The sequence below is a fragment of the Protobothrops mucrosquamatus genome, unplaced genomic scaffold (assembly GCF_001527695.2).
Source record: "Protobothrops mucrosquamatus isolate PMUCROS unplaced genomic scaffold, P.Mucros_1.0 scaffold277, whole genome shotgun sequence".
NCBI classification, from domain to species: domain Eukaryota; kingdom Metazoa; phylum Chordata; class Lepidosauria; order Squamata; family Viperidae; genus Protobothrops; species Protobothrops mucrosquamatus.
In genome coordinates, this window is record NW_015386621.1 from 160038 (window position 1) to 185077 (window position 25040).

Sequence of the window (25040 nt, forward strand, 5' to 3'; positions counted from 1 at the left end):
CTGTATTTTAATCTTATGCATTGATTATGATGCTGGTTACTATCCTCCCAGACTGGGATGGCGGCTATTTTATCTCGCAGTTAAATTTTTGGGGACCAGATAGATGATGGATATGAAACAGTAGGTGGAGCTAGTATCAAAAATGGATGGCCCCACTCATTTTTTTTTCCTGAAATTCTGTTTTTTTTTTCCTCTTCAGTCTGAAGTCTTCTTCTGTTTTTTCAAGCAGCAGGCTGCAAGGGGAGGAGAAAGCATTTTTACCAAGGGTCTGAACTGATCTTTTGCAGATGGGTTTTAAAGTAGGTCAAGGATTTTGTGAAATCAGCCTGAAGGCTGCAGGTTTCTCATCCCAAACTAGTGGTGTGTATTTGCTATTTGCAAAGTTGATTCGGTCAAAAAAAGAACTAGGACTCCTCTCCCAATCTAAATATAATAGAGATAGAAATGGGAATTCAACGAAAAGCTCAAAAGATACCTGGTTAGAGGAATCCTGCAAGTCATGCCAGCAGGAGATCCAAATATAGATGAACCACCTCATTCAGTGTTGACAGACTTTTGGTGGGAGGGAACCATTTCTCCCCCTTCTTTAGTTTTTCTTTCCTTTTTAAATGTTTTGCATGCTATTGAAACCAAAAGTGCAATTTATGTATGCAAATTCCCAGAGTAGCATACATCTCTGCCTATATGGAGGGTTTTTGTGAGTGTGGAGATTGGGTACTTAGATTTATGTAGCACAGTGTTTCTCAACCTTGACAATTTTAAGGCATGTGGACTTCAACTCCCAGAATTCCACAGCCAGCAATGCTGGCTGTGGAATTCTGGGAGTTGAAGTCCACATGCCTTAAAATTGTCAAGGTTGAGAAACACTGATGTAGCACTTCAACAGAGTTGGAGTGTTATCACTGTGGCCCTTCTCTTAACCATTCTGAGTTAACCCATAAAAACATGAGCAGGGCTTCCCAGCTGTCTTAATATACAAATTGGATGCTAGTGGGGGAGGGGACAGTTTAGATACCTGAGTACTAAGCCCATTGTAATTTTCTATTCCTTCAGAGATGAGATTCAAGTGGGCTGCTTAGCTGACATCCTCTCAGAAATCATTATGGTCTTAATTTGCATTCAATAAAAACTAGTGTGGTTCTATTTCCCTCCTTTCTTGCAGTCCTGTGGCTGAAATGGGCCTTCACAAGCCATATCTTCTTGTACCCTTTGCATTATATGAGTAAAATGTGCATATGATAGTTGGTATTTCTAATGATGGAATATGCCACGAATGGCTAAATAAATATGCGTGTGTAGCAAAATAAAGTTTGGATTTGTTACAATGATTGCGTATATATAATTTATGTCAATATAAGTGGATGCTTTTTCTTGGAAGAAAACTCTCGTCAAGTCAGAGGGCATGGCATCTATACTGTTTGATACTGCATCTTCATAATTATAAAATAATTATATTAATATAACATATACGATATTATTTTATAATTATATTTTTAGAACTTAAATCTGTATAGATTTCCTATACAGTAATTGCACTGTGTTGAAGATTTCCCTTTAAAAGAAGGAAGTGTAGAAAGCATTTTCTGTTTTCTATTTCTTTACACCCCAGAGTATTCTTTTGTTTCCCAATTTCACAGAGAGGAACAATTTTATGTCATCAAATGTTAAAATCATTATTCAGCATATTTTAAAGTAGTGGAAGTGATGGCTGTTGTTTCCATCTTATCCCGACTTTAGCTCTGTGAAGTTGATTAGGATGTGCAGGAACAAGTGGATTCACAAATGGAAACTGGAAAATTTCACTCTTTTCTTGAATATGTCTCTGGGAAGCAGACTCTTCCTTCATTTGCATCTTCTCTGTGGTATTTGTAAATAAGTGGTAGGGTGCCATGTTGGCAGTTCTGATATTTCAAGAAACAAGTCCCAGAAATATCGTAAGAAAAATAAGCTTTTCTTGTTGTGGAGAAATTCTGACCATCGATAGAGATTACATCTCTTATCCAAATTTCCCTCATCAAAGGATAAAAGATATACTGCCCTTTCTACATCTTAGGAGGAATAATTGTTGCATGCTGGGGGATTATACCCTTATCATGTCTTAAAGGTAGGATTCACCAAATGTTGCCTTATTTCCACGTACAGATTCATCCAATTCATGTTACCCATCTTTCTTTCAGAACTCATTTTTAGGAAAAGCTACTTCTTTTCTTGTCTGTTTTTTAAATTTAGTTGTGGGAGAGTTCCTTCAGTTTTGTTCATTTTGATATTTGTTACAAAAAAGTTGATTTTTGCTCTCGCTTTATTTTTTTCTTCTGAAAAGTACCTTGAATTAACTCATTCATGCCCCTTCTCTCATAGTTTGTTTTCCTTAACTCTCTCTGTGTGTGGGCTAATAAGAGTGGTTGTAACAGTAACCATAATTTATTTTACATCCTTTGGGAACTCTATTCTGACACTGGGGAGCCTACTTTGGTCTTTCAGTCTTTCTCAGCTGCTTGTGATAATTCCTGTTTTCTTTCTGTCTTTAAGGAAGCTAATGTCAGGGTGGGAGATGGAGAAGAACTAAACCTATGTTGAATTAAGTGATGTGTTTACAAACTTCATCTACATTTATCTTGTCTCAAATTTGGGAAATCTGGAACACTACTCTTGAGATAGAAGACCTCTATGGCGAGCTCCATTCTTGCCCCAGCTTCTGCCCACCTATCAATTCGAAAGCATGAAAATGCGAGTAGATAAATAGGTACCACTTTGGTGGTAATAGTGTTCTGTGTTTCACCTCACGCTCTGCACTATGGCCTGATGTCATGCTGGCCACATGACTATGGAAATGTCTTCAGACAATGTTGGCTCCCTCCGCTAAGAAATAAGAGACGAGCACCGCTCCCTGTAGAATCAGACACGACTGGATAGAGCAGGCATGTCAAACTCGCAATGTCATCTGACATCGCGCGACGTATCGCGACATTTTCCCCATTGCCTGCAATGAGGTGGGTGCGGTTTCAGCGTGACGCATCCGGCCTATGGGCCGGCAGTTGGACATGCCTGGGATAGAGGAAACCTTTACCTTTTTAAAATAATATTCTAATCTTCAAATTTGCTGCAGTGGCAGACTTCATTATCATATAACAAGGTTCTTGTGTCTCTCGATAAAGAAATACTTAAAATCCATAAAGTTAGATTTGGAATGATATAGAAGACCCAAGAACCTTGATAGCATCATTAATCTTAGTTGAGTTGTTGAAATCGCAGCAGGTTGGGTGGGCAAGAGGGCCCCCAAACTCCAGGTGATTTATTTATATTCCTCCTTTATTATTGTTACAAATAACTCAAGATATTGAACATATTTAATATACTTTTGTCCTATGGCAGTGATGGTGAACCTTTTAGAGACTGAGTGCCCAAACTGCAACCCAAAACCCACTTATGCATCGTCGAGTGCCGGGTGGGTGTGGTCCATTGGTGGGTGTGGCCAATTGGGTGGGCATGGCCCATTGGGTGGGCGTGGCTGCAGTGGTAACGGCAGACTGGGTGGGACTAAAAAGTTCAATCAATCAATTCCAACTTTGCAAGATCTTTTTTTTTCCCACGAGAAGTTGAAATTGACTGATTGAACCTTTTTTTTTTTTTTGCACACGGCGGCGGAGGCCTAAAGCGAAAAGGTTTTATAAAACCCAGCTGAAGGCCTAGGACTGGGGCGACGACGCGCGTGCCCACAGAGAGGGCTCTGAGTGCCGCCTCTGGCACCCGTGCCATAGGTTCGCCACCACTGTCCTATGGTCTCCACCACAGCAACCCTGTGAGGTGAGTTGGGTTGAGAGAGAGTGACTGGCTCAAGGTCACCAGCTGGTGGGACTAGAACTCACAGTGTCCTACTTTCTAGCCTGATGTCTTAACCCCTAGTCCAAGGGTCCCCAACCTCTGGGCCATGTGCCACTACTAAGCTGCTGCCCTATTTGCAACTGGCCCATGTGAGTGGAAGGCCAGCGTGCAGGCCCGCGCAGCTCAACTTGCACAAGTTGAGTTGTGCACACATGTACACTGGCCTGACGCCAGTGTGATTCAAGCTGCATGCATGTGCACCGGCCTGACGCTCATATGGCCTGGTTCCTCCTCCGCCAAGCCACAAAGGTTGGGAACCGTTGCCCTAGACCAAGCTAGGCTGTGCCGAATTTATTTATATACAGCAGGAGTGTCAAACTGGCGGCCCACGGGCCAGCCGCGCCCATCCCATTGCCGGCAATGGCAAAACTGTCCTGATACGTTGCACAACGTCATGTGACATCATGAGTTTGACATGTCTGATATAGAGCTTCCTCTCTAGACCATCCCTTTTGCCTCTTCTGTTATTAGAATGCCATCATGAGAAAGGCAAATGCTAGATTAAGATGCTTGATCTGAAAGTAGATTTTCTTTATTTTCTTTTGGTCATTAAGTCATGAATTAATGCTTGAGTTTATATGGACACAATGTAGACAAAATTGCAAGATTAAGTTTATTTGAAAAGCTTTTACATTCCATTTATTTTTTAATCTGCAGTTATATTTTATAAAATGATTTAATTATTAGCTATTTATTTATATAGCAAAAAGGAGTGAGTGCTCCTGAGTAACTGTCAAATATTTCTGTGACTAGTTATGTCTTTTAAAGAGGCTTTTGACAGCACAAGTGTTTTAAAAAGAAAGATTTTATTTATTTATTTAGTTGTTAGTTTTATTTGTCTCTCATCTCATTTCGAAAAGACACTGGGTGGCTTACAGCTTTAAGATGCTCAAATCATAGTTCAAAAAAATCTTTGCCTAAAGTGTTAATTTACTTGTCAGATATAACATGGAAAAAACCTAGACTTTTAAGTCATGGAATTGTAAGTGGAGACTGTTGCTTTATCACCTTTGAACTTTAGCCTAATATAGGCCTGACACATGCTTTCCATGTGGGCTGAGTTTCTCAGTATCTGCTGTGACAACTATGAAAAACAAGATACTCCTTATATAGAAGCAAAAACTTCAACAAAGATATTCTGCTTTTTTCCCCAAATAATTCACATTTGAAATATGAGAGCCTTTCCATTTACTGAGAATATAGGAAGGAAAGCAAATTATTTGATTTGGGTGAGAAATTGCTGTAAATTAAATTAAAAACATGTAAATAGATTAAAATAGATTGTTGCCTGAATTGTATTAATTTTGTATATATTATTGAATGGATAATTTAATTCTGTGTTATGAGCCTTAAAACTTACAGAAATGTGTGTGGATACAATATTCTGTTGCACCGGGATGGCAGCATTTTCAAGTGGCAGGCACTATTGCACAATTTCATTTAAAAATAATATTCAAAGTTGAGCACTCTCTATGAAGGCATAGTCAAATCCTATAAGAACTCAAAAAATACATGTTACAATTTTAAAAACCAAGTCCTTGAGTGCCATCTAGTGGTTTTGTAAATGCAGCAGTGCCTATAGGTGCTGTATTGTTGGCCCCTTTTCCTAGGAAGGTAATTGAATGGAGAGTAACCTACAGTATTTAACTACTAACACTGGCTGAAGATTACCTGCTAAAATATAGACTATTGTTTCTGGATTACCGTAATTAAATCTGATAAAAGTAATAAAAGTCTGGTTTGATTATAGCAGGAGTCTCTTTACATCTCTGCAGTCAAGTTTTTTAATTTGCATACATTAATTGTAAAGACTTTCAGTTGTGTGGGTAGTCCTCAGCTTACAGCCATTTGTTTAGCGACTGTTTGAAGTTACGAAGGCATTGACAAAAATGACTTATGAACATTTCTCACACAACCATTGCAGCATCCCCATTGTCACGTGATCAAAATTTGGATGCTTGGCAACTGGCATGTATTTATGATGGTTGCAGTGTCCAGGGACATGTGATCACCTTTTGCGACCTTCTAACTAGAAAAGTCAATAGGGAAGCCAGACTCATTTATTACTAACTTAATAACGGCAATGATTCAATTAACAACTATGACCAAAAAAAAAAAAGTCATAAAAGGGCAAAACTCTTGTCAAGTATGTTTTGGATAAACAGATGTGTACTGTTTATATGAAGGTGTATAATACCAAGAGACAATTTTCTTGTCTGTAAAATCAACACTAATGTATTCCTCAATTCATCATATAATAGCAAGGTATCTCCATAGTGGAGGTATATGTCTGTGCAATAATATGATATAAATACTGACACAGACAAGCTAGTAAATATGTGTTCTACTTGTATGATTTAACTTGACTTGCATGTGAGCAGCTGTCATCCTTAACAATTCCAGTGCATTTTTCTGTAGTTGTGCATATTGTTAATGTGGTTTAAGAAGCAGTTTTGTATTTCATCTTTATCTTAGTGCTTAAGAGTAAAAACAAATACGTTGTAATACATTTGTCTGATATTTATTATTCCAGTGTGTTAGACTGTAGTTAATACCTTTCTCAGACAATTATGTTGCTGTCAAATGATTATGGGAGTTTTAATCTAATAAATCATAAATGGATGGCGGAAAAATTAGCTAAGCTTATGATGTGATAATTCTTTAGAACCTTTGGAAGAAAAAAAAGATAAAGCAAGCAAATTTCTGTAACCCTTAATATGCATGTATTTAAAAAATGACATCTTTTTAAACTTATTCTCAAGCCCAGAATTCCTTAGGCCATTATTAATTTTAATAGTTTCATTTTTTTTTATTTTAAGGAAAAGTTAAACCCTGTTGCTGACAGTAATAATAGTGTGTAGTTTACAAATGTGGCTTACTATCATTTGGGCTAATATATATGAACATAATATTTACATTAATTTAGTGGTTTGAATGTGTTTGCATTCTTCTACTTGGTTGAAGAGTACTTGATCCTGCGGAAGCCCCCCCTGTCTGGAGAGAGTTGACACTGTTCTCACCAATTTCCTCTGCAGTCCTCCAAAATCAGCTTAGGGGGACTGGGAGTCTCTCCAGAACAGTATGGAATGTGGCACAGAGAAAAGGGTAATTGATGAAAATTGCTTCCCTATCTCTTCTGCTAGCTGAGTTCTCCATTGATTCAAAGAGTTGTCTGCAAACAGAAGGATTCCTTCTGTTCCTGGAAGGGATTGTTGGTTATAGTTCACAGCTGTGACTTAATCCCCCCTCCTGAGATTTAAAGGAGGTGAGGGTCCTTCCAAGACCTTTTGTGCAGATGCTAAAAAGGTTTCCCTAAACAGTCTTCATGACATCTGTTGAAAGTAAAAAAGGAACGGAGGTGCTTCATTAGATATTTTTTAGAATTATTTCTTCTTAAGGCTATTAGTTTAGAGGCATTTTTTTCCAAGAGAGTATCTGATATTCAGATGGCTACTGAGAAGAATCTTAAAGAATAACACATTTACTATGGCATAAGTTTTCATAACCCATAGTCCACTCCATCAAAAAAAATGGTGCACTATTATCCTGGACAAAAAATATAGTACTCCTCTGTTGGACTGCAATACCATATATTGATGAAAGCCTATGCCATAATATATTTGTCAATCACCATAATATTCTGTTTCTGCTCCTTTTCCTCTGTCTCTTTCTTTAACAGCATGCAGAGGAAAGCTATTGTGATGGGAAAGAGTTGTGTGGATTATTTTCCAAATAATTTTTTAAAAGGCAACTTTTGTGAATTTTAATTCAGAATTAATAGTAAAAGGAGGAAAATCTGAAGAACAGAATGATTCGCCCTGTCCTGCTTTAAATCATGCTTTGCTTTCTTTCTCCTCCCCCCTTTAAATCTTTTGTCATCTGGAATACATTTTAGGAAAACCAGACATGTATTACTGTTTGCAATGTGGACCTCATTTGTCCTATTCTGTAATACTGTTTAAATAGCTTTCACAGCTGTCTCTGAAGCCCTTGATAAAGATGTGGGACAAAGAAGGGAAAAGCAGTGGAGAAGGAAAGAAAAAAGGAGATTGACTCAGGTATTCTGAGAAAAAAAAAGAGAACTACTTGAACATTCTAAAAAGTAGTTATAACTATGTGGGTCCATGGGGAAAAACTCAACATCTAAAGCTGCATGATCCCTTTATTAGAGTAACCGGATTTTATTTCTATTCCCTTCTTGTGCCTGACAGAATGCAGAAATAAAGAAATATCAGTGTTTTTATCCACAGATCTGGGGAATAATTTGGCTTGTCTGTAAAATGAACCATTTCTTAATGGTTGGAAGGGTTTTACACCCTCAAAATGTACAAATTTTGTGCAAAATGTACAAAACCATAAATTTTCAGAATCAATTTTCTCAGTCTATGCAAAGCATCCTCCAGGTTCCATAAGAAGCAATTGTAGATATCATTGAGCTTTGGTAAAAATCAGTGCTTTTTTTCTAAAAAAAAAAAAAAAAAAGGTGCCGGAACTCACACATGTCATACAACCCACCACGCCTACTCTACAAGGTTCCATCCAAAAAAGGTGCCGGAACTCCGTTCTGGGCCTTCTATGAGGAAAAAAAAGCCCTGGTAAAAATAAACAAATCAAGCCCAAATGGTAAGATGTTGCATACATCCCAGTGTTTATGTCTTTGCTGACAAAACTGCAGCAGGTTGTTGAAAGAGAATGAGTACAATGTACAAAATAAATACAAAACAAGAGATAATATTTGATAGGGAATGACAGCCAGGGAAGCTGCAAGTTTTGAACTATATAATGTATCAAATCTCTGAACTTTTGTATTCTAAAAACAGTGCCATGATATTATATGTAAAAAAAAAGGTGTCAGAACTCATACACGTTATACAACCCGCCTTGCCTACCCTACAAGGTTCCATCCAAAAAAGGTGCCGGAACTCCGTTCTGGGCCTTCTATGAGAAAAAAAGCCCTGGTAAAAATAAACAAATCAAGCCCAAATGGTAAGATGTTGCATACGTATAAGTCCTTAATAACTCAGTAGTAGTGTTTTTGTAAAGCATTATACAATTATTTCCATTCTGTTCTTATATTTCTTACTTTGTCTCACACATGCTTCAAGATTGGTTTGGTGCTGGGATGAGTATTGCCCTACACATTCATTGGTCTCTAAAGTATAGGTCTAGTTGCAAATTTTTTCAAGTTAGTGGTTCTTTAGCATGCTGTTAATGTATTAGGTATCTAGATTAAAGAGCTGTTTAACTCTCTACAGGCCAGCACAGATGCAGGAACGGCAGGAGCCCTAACTCCTCAACATGTCCGTGCTCACTCCTCTCCAGCTTTGTTGGGAACAGTTTCTCCAGGTGCACTTACTCCATCTGGTGTAGTTCCTGGAGGTACACCCTCTCAGCATCTCCGTCAATCATCTTTTGAAATCCCTGATGATGTGCCCCTACCACCAGGTTGGGAGATGGCAAAGACACCTTCTGGCCAGAGATATTTTCTGAAGTAAGTAAAAGTATGAAAGATGGGGCGGGGGAAATGATGGTGCTGGCAGTTCGTGGAGCAGCGTTTGATTGAATCCTTACCTTTTGCCTAATCTGTTCATCCAAGATGTATTCCTGTTCAATAGTATGAATAATGTTGAAAATTATATTACCTGAAAAAGTTGTGCTGAAGTAACTTATGTTTAAATGATTTGTGTTTAAAAGCCTAGATCAGGGGTGTCAAACTCAATTTCATTGAGGGCCGCATCAGCATTGCGATTACCCTCAGGGGGGGCTGGGGGTGTGTGGCCAGGGTGGGTACGGCCTACTGGATGGGCATGGATGGAGTGGGTGTTGCCTACTGGGTGGGCAGGGCCAGCTCTACATCGGTCGCGTCAAGGGTGCCTGTGGGGGCCTGGGCAGGAGTGGGACAGATCTGAGGGTCTCTGGCAGAAGGGGGTGGGACCGGGCAAGCACCAAGGCATGGTCCATTTCTTCATTCCTCACAAAGGGTGACACCTCCCCAGCATGCACCCAAGGGACGGGGCCGACACAGCAGGGGCTGGTTCCTAGCTGTTTCTAGACGGCCTTGTGGAGCTAAGACTGAATGTGTTTCAGCATAGATGGCCACCACAAAATTGTACATTGGCTCCCGGCCGGCCAGGGCCAAGGCAGCGGGGGGCGTTCCCTCACTGTTTCCAGGATGGCTTCGTGGGCCACATGAAACCACTTCGCGGGCCGCATCCGGCCCCCGGGCCTTGTGTTTGACATGTCTGGCCTAGATGGTTTGTTACCTGGGCACTTGAAGGGGCCATCTTTCTGTTCAGCTTTTGGCTTGAAGGTACGCCACCATAAATATAATTTTATTTATAGGCTTAAGTAGGAATGAAATTATTAAAATGCATCTTAGAAAGTATGAATTGGTTGTGGTGGGTATGTATGAAACTAGGAATCTATAGGTAGGAATCCATTTTCATTTCAAATTCATTTGATTATAGTTGCATGTTATATGGATGGTGAATTGTGAATGAAAGAATCAGAAGAGAGTTTGGAACTTTCTGGGTGAATGTGATTCAGGAGAGAGAAGAATACTCTGCTAGGTGACAGAAAATAGACTTACTCATTACGAGCTAGATGAGCAAAATCTCATAAGATGACCGAAGTATACTGTAAAAACATCTTGGACTCTTTCAAGACTGATTCCTGAGAAAATTGACAGCCAACTGAGAATTAGGTACTTGTCTGATGTGAGGCCAGAGAAATTACTGTGGCATAAGTGGGGGTGAATATGTCCTTGGCAGAGGGGATGATATGTCTTGATTATGCTCCCTCATAAGACAGCCATTTCTTGACCTCCGTCTGGATATACCAGCTATTCTCCAAATTATTATATCTTATTAAGGTGATTGAAAAGGGTCCTGGATGAGATGGATTTTCCTGTCTAGCCTTTCAAAGTTGGGCTTGGAAACGACATTGTCATTATGGCACCCTTGGAGAAGTGGTAGCTTACTACTTCTTGTCTTACTCAACCTCAGTGCCATTGATCATTGTATTCCTTTGCGTTATCTGCAGAGGGTGGGAATTAGAGACATTATTCTGAGCGAGAGCCTTGCAAGAGATTGGCAAGTTGCACTTGGAGAATTACATTTTCAGTAGCAGCTTTTCATTTTAGGACAGTATGCTCTTTGAGATCATGTAGCTCCTCCCCCTTAGTTTGGGCAGGGCGGAGTTTGGTATGAAAGTGCTGAAGATTCCCCTTTCTATTGGGAAAATTGGACTGTAAGTCCATAATTAAACAGTTATAATTTGCAGAAAATTCTGAATTGCTTTAAATTTTGTATATTGTAAACTATTTAGAGTTGCTTTAGTATCATACTGATCTTGTTAAATAAATAAGTGAATGAAGTGAGTGATTGAGTGAGAGTGAGTAAATGAATAAATGAATGAGAGGATATGAGACAGTAACACAAGATGGTATAGACCAGGGGTCCCCAACCTGTGGACCATGGCCTACTACTGGGCTGTGGGTGTTGGCCACTGGGCCGTGTGAGTGGCTGGCCAGTACATGCACGTTTGCCCCCCACTCATGCTACCGTCGTGGCATCGCCCGGGCGCTAGCATCGCCATGAGCTCACCCCCCACTTGTGCTAGCGTTGCGGATGTCGTGATAGCACTAGTGAAGCTGCAAGTGACGTGTGGGTGCCAGCATCACTGCAAGTGCACACTCCCCCCACCTGTAGCATCGTAGCATCACACAGGTCCTATCATTGCTGCTAGCGCATATTCCCCCCACTCATGCTAGCATCGTGGCATCACGCAAGTGCTATCATCACCGCAAGTGCACACTTCCCCAACTTGCACTAGCATCACAGCATTGCACGAGCACTAGCACTAGCATCGCCTGAGCATTACACGGGTGCTCGTGGCCCTGTTTGCGTTGCGTGCGCAATACAACCTGCTCCTGCGTGTGCGGGTAAAGACACCTCCACCCCACTGCCCCGGGTCTCCAACCCAGAAAGGTTGAGGACCCTTGGTATAGACAGTTATTGGGCAGTTTGGAGACCCAAGGATTATGGAGAACAATAATTCTTGGGTAAGAATAAAAGATGATCCTTTGTTTCAAAGACATGGTTTAACATGGGTGCATTTATATGGCAGATGAATTACTATAAATCTAACTTCATGACTGCTTTACTGTTTATGATAAAAAATTGAGCACATAAGTGCAGGGTATAAGAGTGATGAGAGGCTTCAAATGTAATTCAGACCATTTCTTGATAATGAAAAGTTGATATAGGAGGGATATGGAAGAGGAGGAAAGTAGAAAAGAAGAAACAAAAAGATTTGAGAGTACAATGTCTACAGGAAAAATAAGTCTTGTCAGGTGCAAGGAATCAGCAACCAAGGTTGTTCAAATGAATATAAGTTTATGCTATCCCTAAACAAGAATCTGAACTACTAACAGTCAAGGCAAATTAGCGGTAGATAAGAGTCATCGGAATTCAAGGAGGGCTGGACTTAGATCACTTTACCCCTCCCCTCCCTTGGGCTCAGTCTGGTCATCTACCATGCTACCTCTTACCATCCTCCTAGTATTAGTCCTGTGTATTAGAAGATAAATTATTCCTCCACAGAATGAGTGGAAAATGGATATTTTTTTAAAAAAAAAAAGATCTAAAAGTCACTTAGAACATGTTAAAAGTCAATAATTTACAAATGTATAGAAATATACAGCAAAAAGATGCTTGATGGAATGAAAAGGGTGCTTGATGGAATTACAAAATGAAAAAACTCTGTGGATGGAAAAACAGATCTAAGACTGTAATTATTGAAAAATGAGGATTCATTCAGCGAAGGTTGCCAAGAACGTTGTCATAGAGAGCAAGGAATTGTTAAGATTGGTCAGCTTCTTTGCATTATTTCCGTTATATTTGACACCTTTCTTGCTATAATAAGTTTTCACATACATGCCAGTACACTTAGCCAAGTGATAACGTGGGCTAGCAGAGATAGATAATGTATAGTTCTGGTTTACTTTTATTCTGCATATATTCCTAAAATTGCAGGAAGTTGTCCATAAAATGGTGCCCAGTTGACCTTGTTGTGTGCAAGGAAGCACTTCGGTAGATTAGTAATTACCTTCCTTATATTAACAAGGGTATTTGTGTTGTTTAAGTCATATCATAGTGTTTGATTTGTGTGTCCTGGGCTGAAATAAACACATAGAAATATTTTTGGTAACTGCCTCATTGTTTCTTCCTTTCTCCAGGAGTTATTGGCAGACCTTATTCTCTTTCACTTTCCAGTTCTGAGACAAAATGACTGAGCCAGGCTCTTCCATAGTGAGCTTCATAGCTGATTGGTATCTTGAGGCTTGTTATCCCTACTCCTAATTCAATTCTATCCAATGCATATATTGTGTCTTTGTAGGCTTGTATTGTATTCATTCCCTAGGCCAGGGGTAGGCAACCTTGGCTCTTTTATGACTCGTGGACTTCAACTCCCAGAATTCCTGAGCCAGCCATGCTGAGGGGAAAGGGAGAGGTTTCCAAGCTGAGCCATGCTGGTTCAGGAATTCTGGGAGATGAAGTCCACGAGTCATAAAAGAGCCAAGATTGCTTACCCCTGCCCTAGGCTCAACGCTTTACTTTAAAAAAAAACTGTTCACTTGTAACATTTAAAAGAGAAATGTAGCCAGTATGAATTGTGATACTGAACAGCCTTTTGAGAACATTTTCTGCTGGTTTAAACTGTTTGCATTAACTGCTAATATGGCTAATTACAGATAAACTCTTCAGCCTGAACTAGAAACAATTTCGGGCTGTAAGAAAGTTTAGTGGAACAAATAAACAATATAGGCCTGTTCAATTTATTGTACTTGGTGATAGGTCACACAGTTGAATAGGACATGCTTTACTTGCAGAAGAATCAGGGCATTGGCACCTCCAGTTAATAAGATTAGGTAATAGGTAATGGAAAATAGCTGTACTTAAGTCCTGGGTAAAGAATAACGGAGCAGATAAAATGCTTCATAATATACATCCATTATATAGCTAAATAATAGGTCAAACCCAAACTATACTGCGACTATTAAAAATCCATGATTCTAGAGACAACACAGTTTGGTGGATTTGAAGGCCAGCTTAGACAAAATTGTGAAAGATATTTCTGAATGAATTCTAAGCAATTATGAACAAAATAAAAAGAAATTCTGAAAGTCTTTTCTTGATAATTTGAGGTGGAGACTTCTACGTTTCTGAGCAATTCAGTCTTAGGAGTTTGCCATAGCTATTACCTATGTTTATCCATGTTTCTTGGATATAGTTTTGTTGGTGGGTTCCTGAACATCTTAGGACAAAAAGTTTAAAATTTCTGAATTATCTAGACTATAGACTCTTTTGTGTTAAAATACATTCTTGGGAAAATCCAGAACAGTGTTTGCAACACCAATCATAATATAAGTAGTCATACTGTATTGTTCACTGCTTACAAACATATACAACTCCAAATCCAAAAGCTAATTTATTCTGATAGACTTTTTTTCTTGTTAGCTTTATTCCATTGGAGGGAAAAATATGTGTTTTTATCTGGAGTGTCAATATTTTGTACTACATAAATAGAAAGCACAAAGAAAGTTGACTTTAGCTGTGATATATTTCTGTCATGATTTTTGACTATGTAAAATTAATATCACCTTTTACTAGCAGCATAGCCTGACCTCCTTCATGATGATCTGAACCAGTGTGGCTCTTAAGGATTTCCATCCTTACATCCATTACTGCAACAATTACATCTGTCTACCTTTGTATTGGTCATCCTCTTCTCTTTCTTTCCATCTTTCCCATTTTATGGGCTTCTCAGAGGAGCTGTGATCTGCATAATGTGACTAAAATACATTAATTTAAACCTAGTCATTTGGGCCTTGTGTGAGAATTGAGAAATGATTTGTTCTATGATCTCTTTGTTTTCTTGGCTGCCTGAGGTATTCTCAGAAGTCTTCCTTAACATCAAAGTTCAAAGATATCAATACTCTTTTTTATCTTGATTCTTTAAAGTCCAGATTTCACTTCCCTACAGTGTCACAGGAAAAACAATATGTGGTTGCGATCTATTTGGCATCCAAATATCTTTTCCAACGTTTTCTTTGCTACCCTACCAAGCATTAGTCTGCAGCAGATTTCTTGACTATCAGTTTCTTTAATGTTGATAGTTGATCCTAAAAGGCAAAAGCTATCAATCACTTCAATGTCTTCATTGTCTATTCTGTCTAGCTGCAGTACCCATTGTCATTAATGTAGCGTGTTTTATATTTAATCTTAATCTCACTTTTTCACTGTGCTCCTTGACTTTCATTACTAGAATTTCTAAATACTTTGCATTTTCAGCTACCAGAGTGGTAGCATTGATATAACATACGGTATTGATTTCTGCCTCCAGTTTTAATATTGCACTTATCTTCTTCAAAACCTCCCTCCTTCACTGTATATCTAGCATATAGACTAAATAAATAAAAGGAGGGTATACAGTTTTGTTTCACACCTTTGCCAATCTGAAGCTACAAGTTTCACTGTGTTCCATCCAGACTACGGCTTCCTATTTTCTTTATAGGACAATGAGATTTTATGGAATTGCTACTTTACTAAGAACATTTCACAATTGGACATGGTCATGACAATCAAAGGCCCTTCTATAATCAATGAAGCTTTTTAAAAATTCCTTTTTGGCATTCTTTGGCCTTCTCTATTATCCACTATGCACCAGTAAAAAAATTTCTTGTGGTTCAGGTTTTTATAATATAAAATCAAATATCTGTCATTTCACCTATGTAGGGCTCCAATATGCATTGGATTGCCCCAAACATAATTTTACTAATATATGAAATCAAGAATATTTGTGATACTTCTCACATTATGATAATTGTCCTTTCTGTGATAATGATCTCTTCAAATCTGTTGGGGGCAGATTGGATCATTTCCCAGTTTTCCTTGAACAGTTTGATTAGAACCTTTACTGATTCTTTTTCTGGTGCTTGCCATATTTCTATAGATTCAGTCAATTAACGTTAATTTTAGTTAATATTATTTTTAATTCAATTTCAGTGTTACTATTTACTGTTTTAAATGTTTTACCTTGTTTTAATTGATAGTAGGAGAGAGAGATTTCTGTGGCCTTCCCACTTGGTTATGATGAGATTGTTTAGATCAGCGGTTCTCAACCTATGGGTCGCGACCCCATTTGGGGTCGATCGACCATTTCACAGGGGTCGCCAAGCAAGGCTGTCCGCCATTTTTTCCCCTTTTCCGGCGGGTGCCTTACCTCCCTTGAGCTGGGCCAGCTGGTGGTCGGCCTGCTCTGTCTCTGCCGCTTGCCAGCTATGCCTCGGCCGGCGCAGGGGGCAGAACCACGTATGCGCGGTGCTCCCGGGCAGGGAAAGTCCTCGACTTACGACCGGTTGGGTAGTCCTCGACTTACGACCGGTTTAGTCCTCGACTTACGACAGGTTTAGTCCTCGACTTACGACCGGTTGGGGGGCGCGGCATTAAAAAGGTTGAGAACCACTGGTTTAGATCAGTGGTGGCGAACCTATGGCATGGGTGCCAGAAGCGGCACTCGGAGCCCTCTCTGTGGGCACACGTGCCGTTGCCCCAGCCTTGACCCCCTCCTCTCCAGCAGTCCCCCTGAATGAGAGTCGCCCCCGAGCGTGGCCCACATGGAGCAGCATAGCCAAGGACATGGCAGCCAGGCAGCGTAGACAAGACTCTGCCCTCACACCCCATCATGCAGTTGATGCTGCAGGGCGCGGGTAGAGGGTGTGGCCACCATAGCGCTGCTGGGTTGCCTGGGCAATCTGCGGCAGGCCCTGGAGGCGGTGAGTGGTCCTGTGGGCAGATAGGGTGGGGGATGGGCAGAGCGGGGGCAGGGGGGTGGAGTGGGGGCGGGGCCAGTTTTTGGGCACTCGGTCTCTAAAAGGTTTGCCATCACTGGCTTAGATATCTTGGATGGTGACACTACAGAATTTTAGTGTACTCTTTCCATCCTTCTTTGATCTTTTTTGAATCAGTTACTGTATGTCCCTTGGGATCTTTAACAACTTCTGAGTTTGAAACTCTTTTGACAGATATCTTTTATTTCTTGTCTGTTTCCATTTTTACTTATGTTTTTAGATGTTATAGTGCAGCTCCTTGTCTCTTCTACCAGCTGTCTGAAACAGCAGATTTCAGAGATTTGTTTACTGAGGTCTTTTGTCTTTCTCAGCTCTGATTTTTTTTTCTTCTCGGAAATTTATTTCCTTAATTTCTATCCCATATTTATCAGTTTTATATCCTGAAATCCACTTTGATTTGTACTATTTCTTTTTCTATGGCAGCCTCTTTTTACATTCATCAGAAGTTTCATCTGGTCTAGAGTGCAGTAGCATGTGCAGTATCAGAGACACAATGATACACCCATGTAATATTGTTACATGAGCTGCACTGGCTCCTAGTAGGCTTCCAGCTGCCATATAAGTTTGTCACAATTAAATTCCTACATGGCATGGGATTAGATTACTTGCGGAACTGCCAATCCCGAAGGGTTTCTGCCTGTACTATTAGGTCTGGTCCCAGAAGGCAACTGGACTTTCTTTGTTTTTGCTTGAAGACGTTTTGCTTTTCGTCTGAAGAACTGAAGAAGCTTCTTGGAAGAGAAGCAAAACGTCTTCAAGCAAAAATAAAGAAAGTCCAGTGGTAAGGACTTTTGGAACATCCATTACCTGGATGACTGAGAATCTCCATGGATATTAGGTCTGGTGATTGCCAATTGCCTTCAAGTCCAATTCAAGGGATAAACGATTCAAGGGATAAACAGTTGTGGCCCAAGGAAGTGGTGGGATTACACTCAGTGCATCTGACTGTTTATGATACTCTTGTGAGGCCCATCCCCAGTAGGTTTGACATCAGTACGTGGTTCTGTTTTGTTTGACTTATGGATGTTATTGGAAGCAAAATCACTCCTGGAGAGAATCAAAAAATTTATTTTCTTAGGCCTTTGATATTGTTTTATCTTTGTCACCATCACCATCATCATTCTCATCTGGTTGTTAATGAGTTTTTTTATTGTAACTTGCAAACTGCTGGTAAGGAGATAAATTAATACACTGCTAGCTGCATAATTGCTATGAAAATGAGCTGTGCATTAAAGAACCATTTACTTGATTCTTTGCCTAGCCATGGCTATATTTCTTAGCACAAAATATAGGAATAATAAAGGATTGCTTTACAAAGGGGTTATAAGGATTAAGTCATGTAAATATACTTTGTATCTAACACAGCTATTGTAAATTCTTAACTGGGAAATTATTTTAGGTTGGAATGAGCAGCTTTGACGTAGTATTTAAAACACACGAGTATTTACCACTGTGTCTGTTCACCATTATTATAAATATATATTAGGATTATTTTGTGTGAATTGTTTCTTTGAGATTTGTTGGGCTGAAAACTATGTGGGGATTATTTTAAAAAAATCAGGAGACTATAAAAATGGGGAAACTTCAGGGTGTCTTTTCCATGCAGCTTGTTCCAGGATCAATGCCTGGCATTCTTTGATAAGACAAACTTCCACCTGAATGCTTTATAAAACTTAAGAGTCCACTCAAACACTACTGACCTGATTTTGGTGCAAAATAGTCTGAGAAATCAGATCTGTTTTTTATTTAAAGGTTATTTAACGTTGCAGTTAATGTTTTTAATTTGGCTCTAGTATATATATTTTATCAGCCACATATTAGACTTTTTGGTCAAGACAGTTACCTCCTTTTAAACAATTCTAATTTTTGCATTGAAACAAAGAAAGCAAGGCTTTTTACAGATGTTTTTTGAAATTGTGGTCCTGCTAGTGAAATCAGAATAGATTTTATTATGACTAGATTTTTATTATTGCTACTGAAAACAGGGTTCTCCACCCTTGAGAGAGGTGAGTTTGGTTTTTATCCTCCCCTCTCCCTCTGTCCTTTGTTTTTTCCCCCCCTGATATCTACTTCAAAGAATCATGTTTCAGTAAGAACAATAAAGAAACTGAGACTGGAAAGTACACACAAGTCTGGCAAACTCATCTGCATGAGCATGATCATTTGTTCCCAAGCAGACATCCAAAGTAAATGATTGAAAGAGCTGCTAGCTATGACGGATGTGTCTTGAAAGGAGGTGGAGTTGGGGGTGTAGAAACAAACCAGGTTGTTAGGAGGAAAAATAAAGACTACTTTTTTTAATCTCTCCCTGTTGGGTCACATGCTATTATGGAGGAATAAGCTGTGTTTTTTTTTCTTCTTCAGCTTTTGCTTAGGGGCTTCTGTGCTTTGAGAATCTGAAATAACTGTAAAAGTTTTACTAAGGCTTAAAGAAGAACATAAATCTGTATAAACTATAAGCGATGTCTGGTTTGCTTTGAAATAAGAGCTAGATAATTTAAACAAGTGATTAGTTTTGTAAGCTTTCTTTTTTGGAAATGTTTATTAGTACGTGTGTATCTTGTACAAGATACTGAATTCTCATTTGGTAAACTATATTGTCCTTGTATAAGCTGTAAAATTAATATCTTTTCGTTAAATGGTATCAGGTTTTTACAGCTTGAAGAAATTAACAGTAGATCTTTTTTTTTTGTTATTCTCCCCCATCACCACTCCCCAAAATTACCAATTGTGGTTCCATTGGCAGCATCAATTTGCGTCTATATAGGGTTCTGCTGCCAATTCGCTACCATTGCTAAATAACAGTGATGCTTACAAGTTTGTGCACCCTTTTAAATTTTCAATATTTCTGCAAAAATAAGACCATAAAAAATAAACTCTTCTCCACACAAGCCCTAAAACAAGAGAAAGAGAACCCAATTTAACAGATGAATCTAAACAATGGTATACTTGTTCATTGATTTATTGAGGAAAATATTCCAAAGTTACATATTTGTGTCTGGCAAAAGTATGGCAACCTCTATGATTATCAGTTCATTTGAAGGGGAAAGTTCAGATGTTTCATTGAAAGGGGTGATAATCAGATATAACAGGTCCTGCCTTAATTAAAGATCAGAATTCTGGATAGTCACTATCAAAGTCTAATCTTCACAATACAGATATGTGGAAGTGGGTCACGGCTTGAATCGAGATTTCTGAGAATCTGAAAAAACAATCTATCTCACCATCAGATTGGAAAAGGTTACAGGCTGTCCACTGTCAGGCAGATCTTATACAAGTGTGGCAATTCAGCATCATTGTTGCCTTCTGCAGGAGTGGTCAACCAACCACTAAGAAGAAGGTATGTAGTACTTTAGGAGGTCTCAAAGAACCCCGGATAATGTCTGAAGTCCTGTTGTGCTTGGAGCCCATCATCTGGAGAACACCTTGTGCAAGAGTTGCAAGGAGAAAACCATTCTCGAAACAGAACACTGCTACCTGTCTACAGTTTGGGAAAGATTAATAGAATAACAGAGTTGGAAGGGACCTTGGAGGTCTTCTAGTCCAACCCCCTCCTGAAGCAGGAGACTCTATAGCATTTTCAATAAATGATTATCCAGTCCTTTCTTAAAAGCCTCCAGTATTGGAACGCCCTCTACTTCTGAAGGCACGTTGTTCCACTAGTTGATTGTTCTTACTGTTAGGAAGTTTCTCCTTAGAGAGAGATAGATAGATAGATAGATAGATAGATAGATAGAGAGAGAGAGAGAGAGAGAGAGAGAGAGAGAGAGAGAGAGAACCTTAATACTGTATGGAATAAAACTGTGACTGAATCTGGATGTTCTACTTCGGATACCACAAAGCCTCCTCCCAGAAGATAACAACGAAAACAAGTTGTGAAGAGGATATGTAGTATCCCAGACAATCTTGTGGACCCTGCTCAAGCAACGCTTATATACCATGTCTTGGATGGAAGGGAGGGAACTGCCAATAATCTTTTCAGCCATCCTCACCACACTCTGCACCGCCTTCCTGTCTAAAGCAGTGATGCTTCTAAAACCAGACTTTGATGCTGTATGAAGGATGCTCTCGGTCATCCCTCTGTAGAAAGGTATGGACAGGGGAAGGAAGATGTGCTTTTCTCATGCAACGCAGAAAACACAGGACTAGGTTGGTTCTCTTCTGTATTCAGTTTCCATCCACTGCTTCTTGTCCTGCCTTCTGGTGCCTTGGAAAATAGGTTGGCTTCCTCTTCTTTGTGGCAGCCTATCAAATATTGGAACACTGCAATCATGTTATCCCTAGTTCTTCTTTTCACTAGACTAGACATACCCAATTCCTGCAAATGTTCTTCATATGTTTTAGCCTTCAGCCCCCCACCCAATCATTTTTGTCACTCAGAATCTCAACATCTTTTTTATATTGTGGTGACCAAAACTGGATGCGGTATTCCTAGTATGGTCTTACCAAGACATTATAAAGCGGTAGTATTACTTCTCGTGATCTTGATTCTGTCCCTCTGTCAATACAGCCTAAGATTGTGTTGGCTTTTTTGGCAGTGGCAGTACCTTGCTGGCTCATATTTAAGTGATTGTCCTCTAGGACTTCAAGATCCCTCTCACAGTTACTGCTTATGTGGATAAGCCAGAAGGCTATTGGAGGAATGTTCAATTATTTTGTGGACAAAATGAGATCAAAATTAATTTTTTTTAGCTTGAATAAAAAGTGTTAATGTTTGGCGAAAGATAACTACTGCATTCCAGCATAAGAACTTTATGCCACCTGGGAAACGTGGCAGTAACATGCTTTGCTGTCTCTGGACTAGGATGGCTTATTACCAGTATTAATGGAACTATGAATTCTGATTTGCATCAGCAAATTCTGCAGGAAAATGTCAGGGTATCTTCTGTGAACTGAAGCTTAAGAGAAAGTGGGTCATGTAGTAGTAGGACAGTGTCCCAAAGAATGGTTGAAGAAGAAAGTTAATATTTTGGAATGACCAGGTCAAAGTCCTGACAAGAACCTGAAGCAGGCAGTGAGGTAGTCCATCAACATCCCTAAGTTGAAATTGTTCTGTAAGGAGAAATGGACTAAAATTTCTCTCAAGTTAATATGCAGGACTGATCAACAGTTATTGGAATTGTTTAGTTGGAATTATTGCTGTCCAAGGAGCGTATTACCTGTTACTGAAAGCAAAGGTTAGTATATTTTTGCCAGACATAAGTAGCTTTGAATCATTTTTCTCAATAAATCAGTAAACAAATGTAATGTTTTTTGATTCATTGTTTATTTTGTGCCTTTGAGTCAGCATTGATTACAAATCGCTGCATTTATTCATTTTATTTATGTAACAGATTTGCCACCCATCTAAAGTTCAGGTGACTCTAGTTTTTCTTGGCAAGATTTCAGAAATGGTTTTACATTGTCTACTTCCTAGGACCGAGAGAAAGTAACTGGCCCAAGGTCACCTTCATGTCTAACTTCGGACTCACAATCTCCCAATTTCTAGTCTGATACCTTAAACACTATACCAAACCGGCTTTTTCATTTTTTAAAAATTGGGTTCTATTTATATAAATTTAGGACATCTGGAGAACAGGTCATATTTAAGAAACATTGAAAATTCAAAAGGGGTCACCAAATTTTAAGCACCATAGTAATATAACATGGTAGCAGGACTGTGTATAATTGTACTTTTCTTTTTTTTTCTTTTTGCAAAATTGTGCAGATACAACACTGTTTCATGGTGGATACCTATATGAGATTTTCATGCTGTATGACAAGTCATTCCTGACTGTTACAAATGATTCTTCAGCTGTAGCAAGCACATAAAAGTACTACTTTGTATGATGTTCTTGAATTATTTGGACTTGATCTATTTTGTTCAAGTTGAATTCTGGATGCAGTTTAGTTCATTAAATCGATCGTAGCTTTATTCACTTTTGATCAACGGTCATCTGCAACTATATTATAACTGAAACAGTGCAACAGTAGTTCACTGCTTGTTCCTGTGAATTCTTTTAAAGAGTGTGCCAAAAATTCATACATAAATGTTTGGGTATTTCTGTTCTACTGGAGAGAGAGTTGGAAAGAAAACATTTCATGAAAGTAATGTTTCCTGGAATAAATTAGTGCAAGATAGACCCCAGTCTTAGTTTAGATGAAGACTTTTTCACGAAAAAGATAATCAATGTTTAAAATACATAGGCGGTTTTTCTTTTTTTGTTTAATTCATTCATTTCAAAATAGGGCCTATTTTATGCCTGAACAGGAAAAAGAACCCCTATATTTAAATAGAATAGAAAATTAAAAGAACCTGCTTGGAAACTACCTCAATAGGATTTGGCTTATCAGCTGTTGAACATTATCTAATAATATCTATAAAGCCTGGAAACAACACAGAATAAAGCGTTTTAATTTCTCATTTGTTGAGGTTGGACAAGTTGTACAGAAATAAAATGCATTACTGGTTCTGTTTGAAAAGAGAAATTTATGTATCTTTGAATCATGCAGTACCAAGATGATTTGGTATGTATTCTGTCTGAGGCATGTATCATTTCTATTTGGAATTTAGTCTTACATATCACTCCATCATGGTTTTGATCCAAGGTATGATTTTAAAAATACATGCAGCAGCCTTATTTAAACATAAGCAGGCCCAGTGTAAATCTGTTTGGTACATGAGTAGGAGACTTCCTGTACAATCCATCTATCTTATCTTGAACTCTATCTTAGAAGGAAGTTAGCATAAAGAACAACTATGTAATTAAATACAGTAAAGCACAAACAAATGGCAATTAGCTATTTCCCTTTTTATTTATTGCAAACAGCAATTATCTCTCCATTCAAAATCAATTTATGGTGTCCATCACTTGTCCTCCCCTTTATAGAAATTATGCTGCAATTTTCTAATTACAGCATTTAATTTATTTAAGATGTGGGATAAAATTAATTTTAGAATTCCAATTTTATTTGAACATACTAATAATGCAAGTTATTGCTTACTTCTGCAACTTCCGACATCTTTGTTGATGAATAAGTACTGCCAGATGCACAGCTTTTGTTTTTGAGAGCTATTTCCTGTTTTTCCATAACAGACCAATTTTGCATATTTCTCTTATGCTGATGTGAGAGAGTTGGCTATTGCACAGATGGGAGCTTTGTGAGAATTTGTATTTGGGATCGTAGTATGACAGGAAGAGCAAGGCATAAAGCTTGTTAGCAAGTCTCTTCCTGTTATGACTGCTTACATAGCCTAACCTAATTTTAATTTCATTGTTGAGACTTGCAAATGAATCTATAAGTTTAGTATCTTAAATGAAATTCATCAAAAGATTATTGAACTTTTATTCCTTTTTTGGCACACAGAGCACAGTGCATGTTAATTTGTGTCTCTTTTGAAGATTCATTGACCTTTATTAGGAAATTAGTGTTTTTAAAAGTCTGGACTTATTCACCAGGTGTATGACGAATTGAACAAAGACATATATACTACTTTCAAAATGCTTCCTGCTGGCCAGCTGTGGGTTGACACTGCAGTGAACTATGAAGTGCAGTTTTGGGTTCATCCTGCAAGGTAAAAAGCAGGCTTTAATTATCAACAGATGATTTTTCAGAACTGTGTCTTCAAGAGAAGTGCTTCCCTTTAGGTGAATTTATGTTTATTTTCTAAAGCAACCAAAATTGAATGATTTGATTTCATATTTTCATGAATTAAATCGCACATTCTTACAATGCTTGCTTAATCATGCCCCATGATGAGGAAATAGTTACTGATTATCCCTGCTGTTGTTAGCTTTCTCTGCAGGAAACTGTTCTTTCAAAGAGTTTGTCAACAACTTCCTTTTTTCTTTTTCATCTGGCATATAACTTCCTAAATGAATTTCTAGGCTGTCTTCAGTTGATGTCTGGGTTCTCTTAAAGATGTTGCTACAACTCTAAATAAGTACTAATATAGTGACAAATTGTTCTACCCTTAGCGAATCAGTGTTGGATTGAATATAAGGCATTCAGATAGTCTCTTTAAAAAAGTAATCTATTTAATAGAACAATTTCATAAATAGGCAAAGTCATAGCTCTGTGTCTGGAAAGGACAATGACTGGGCATTATATATCATCAAATTTGCCGACGACACCAAGCTGGCAGGAATAGCCAACACTCCAGAAGACAGGCTTAGGATACAGGAGGATCTGGACAGATTTGAACACTGGACGCTATCTAACAAAATGAAATTCAATGGTGAAAAAAGTAAGGTTCTACATTTAG

General features: G+C 38.6%; 1 protein-coding gene across 5 annotated transcripts in view; it reads left to right on the forward strand.

Moving 5' to 3' along the window:
- Window positions 1-25040, forward strand: part of YAP1 (Yes associated protein 1) — a 78141-nt gene that overhangs the window by 1352 nt on the left and 51749 nt on the right. For all 5 annotated transcript variants that reach the window (XM_029283911.1, XM_015814709.1, XM_029283914.1 and 2 more), the window contains exon 2: window positions 9138-9373. In XM_029283911.1, coding sequence (XP_029139744.1) covers window positions 9138-9373 — 236 coding nt within the window. The remainder of the gene's footprint in view (window positions 1-9137; window positions 9374-25040) is intronic.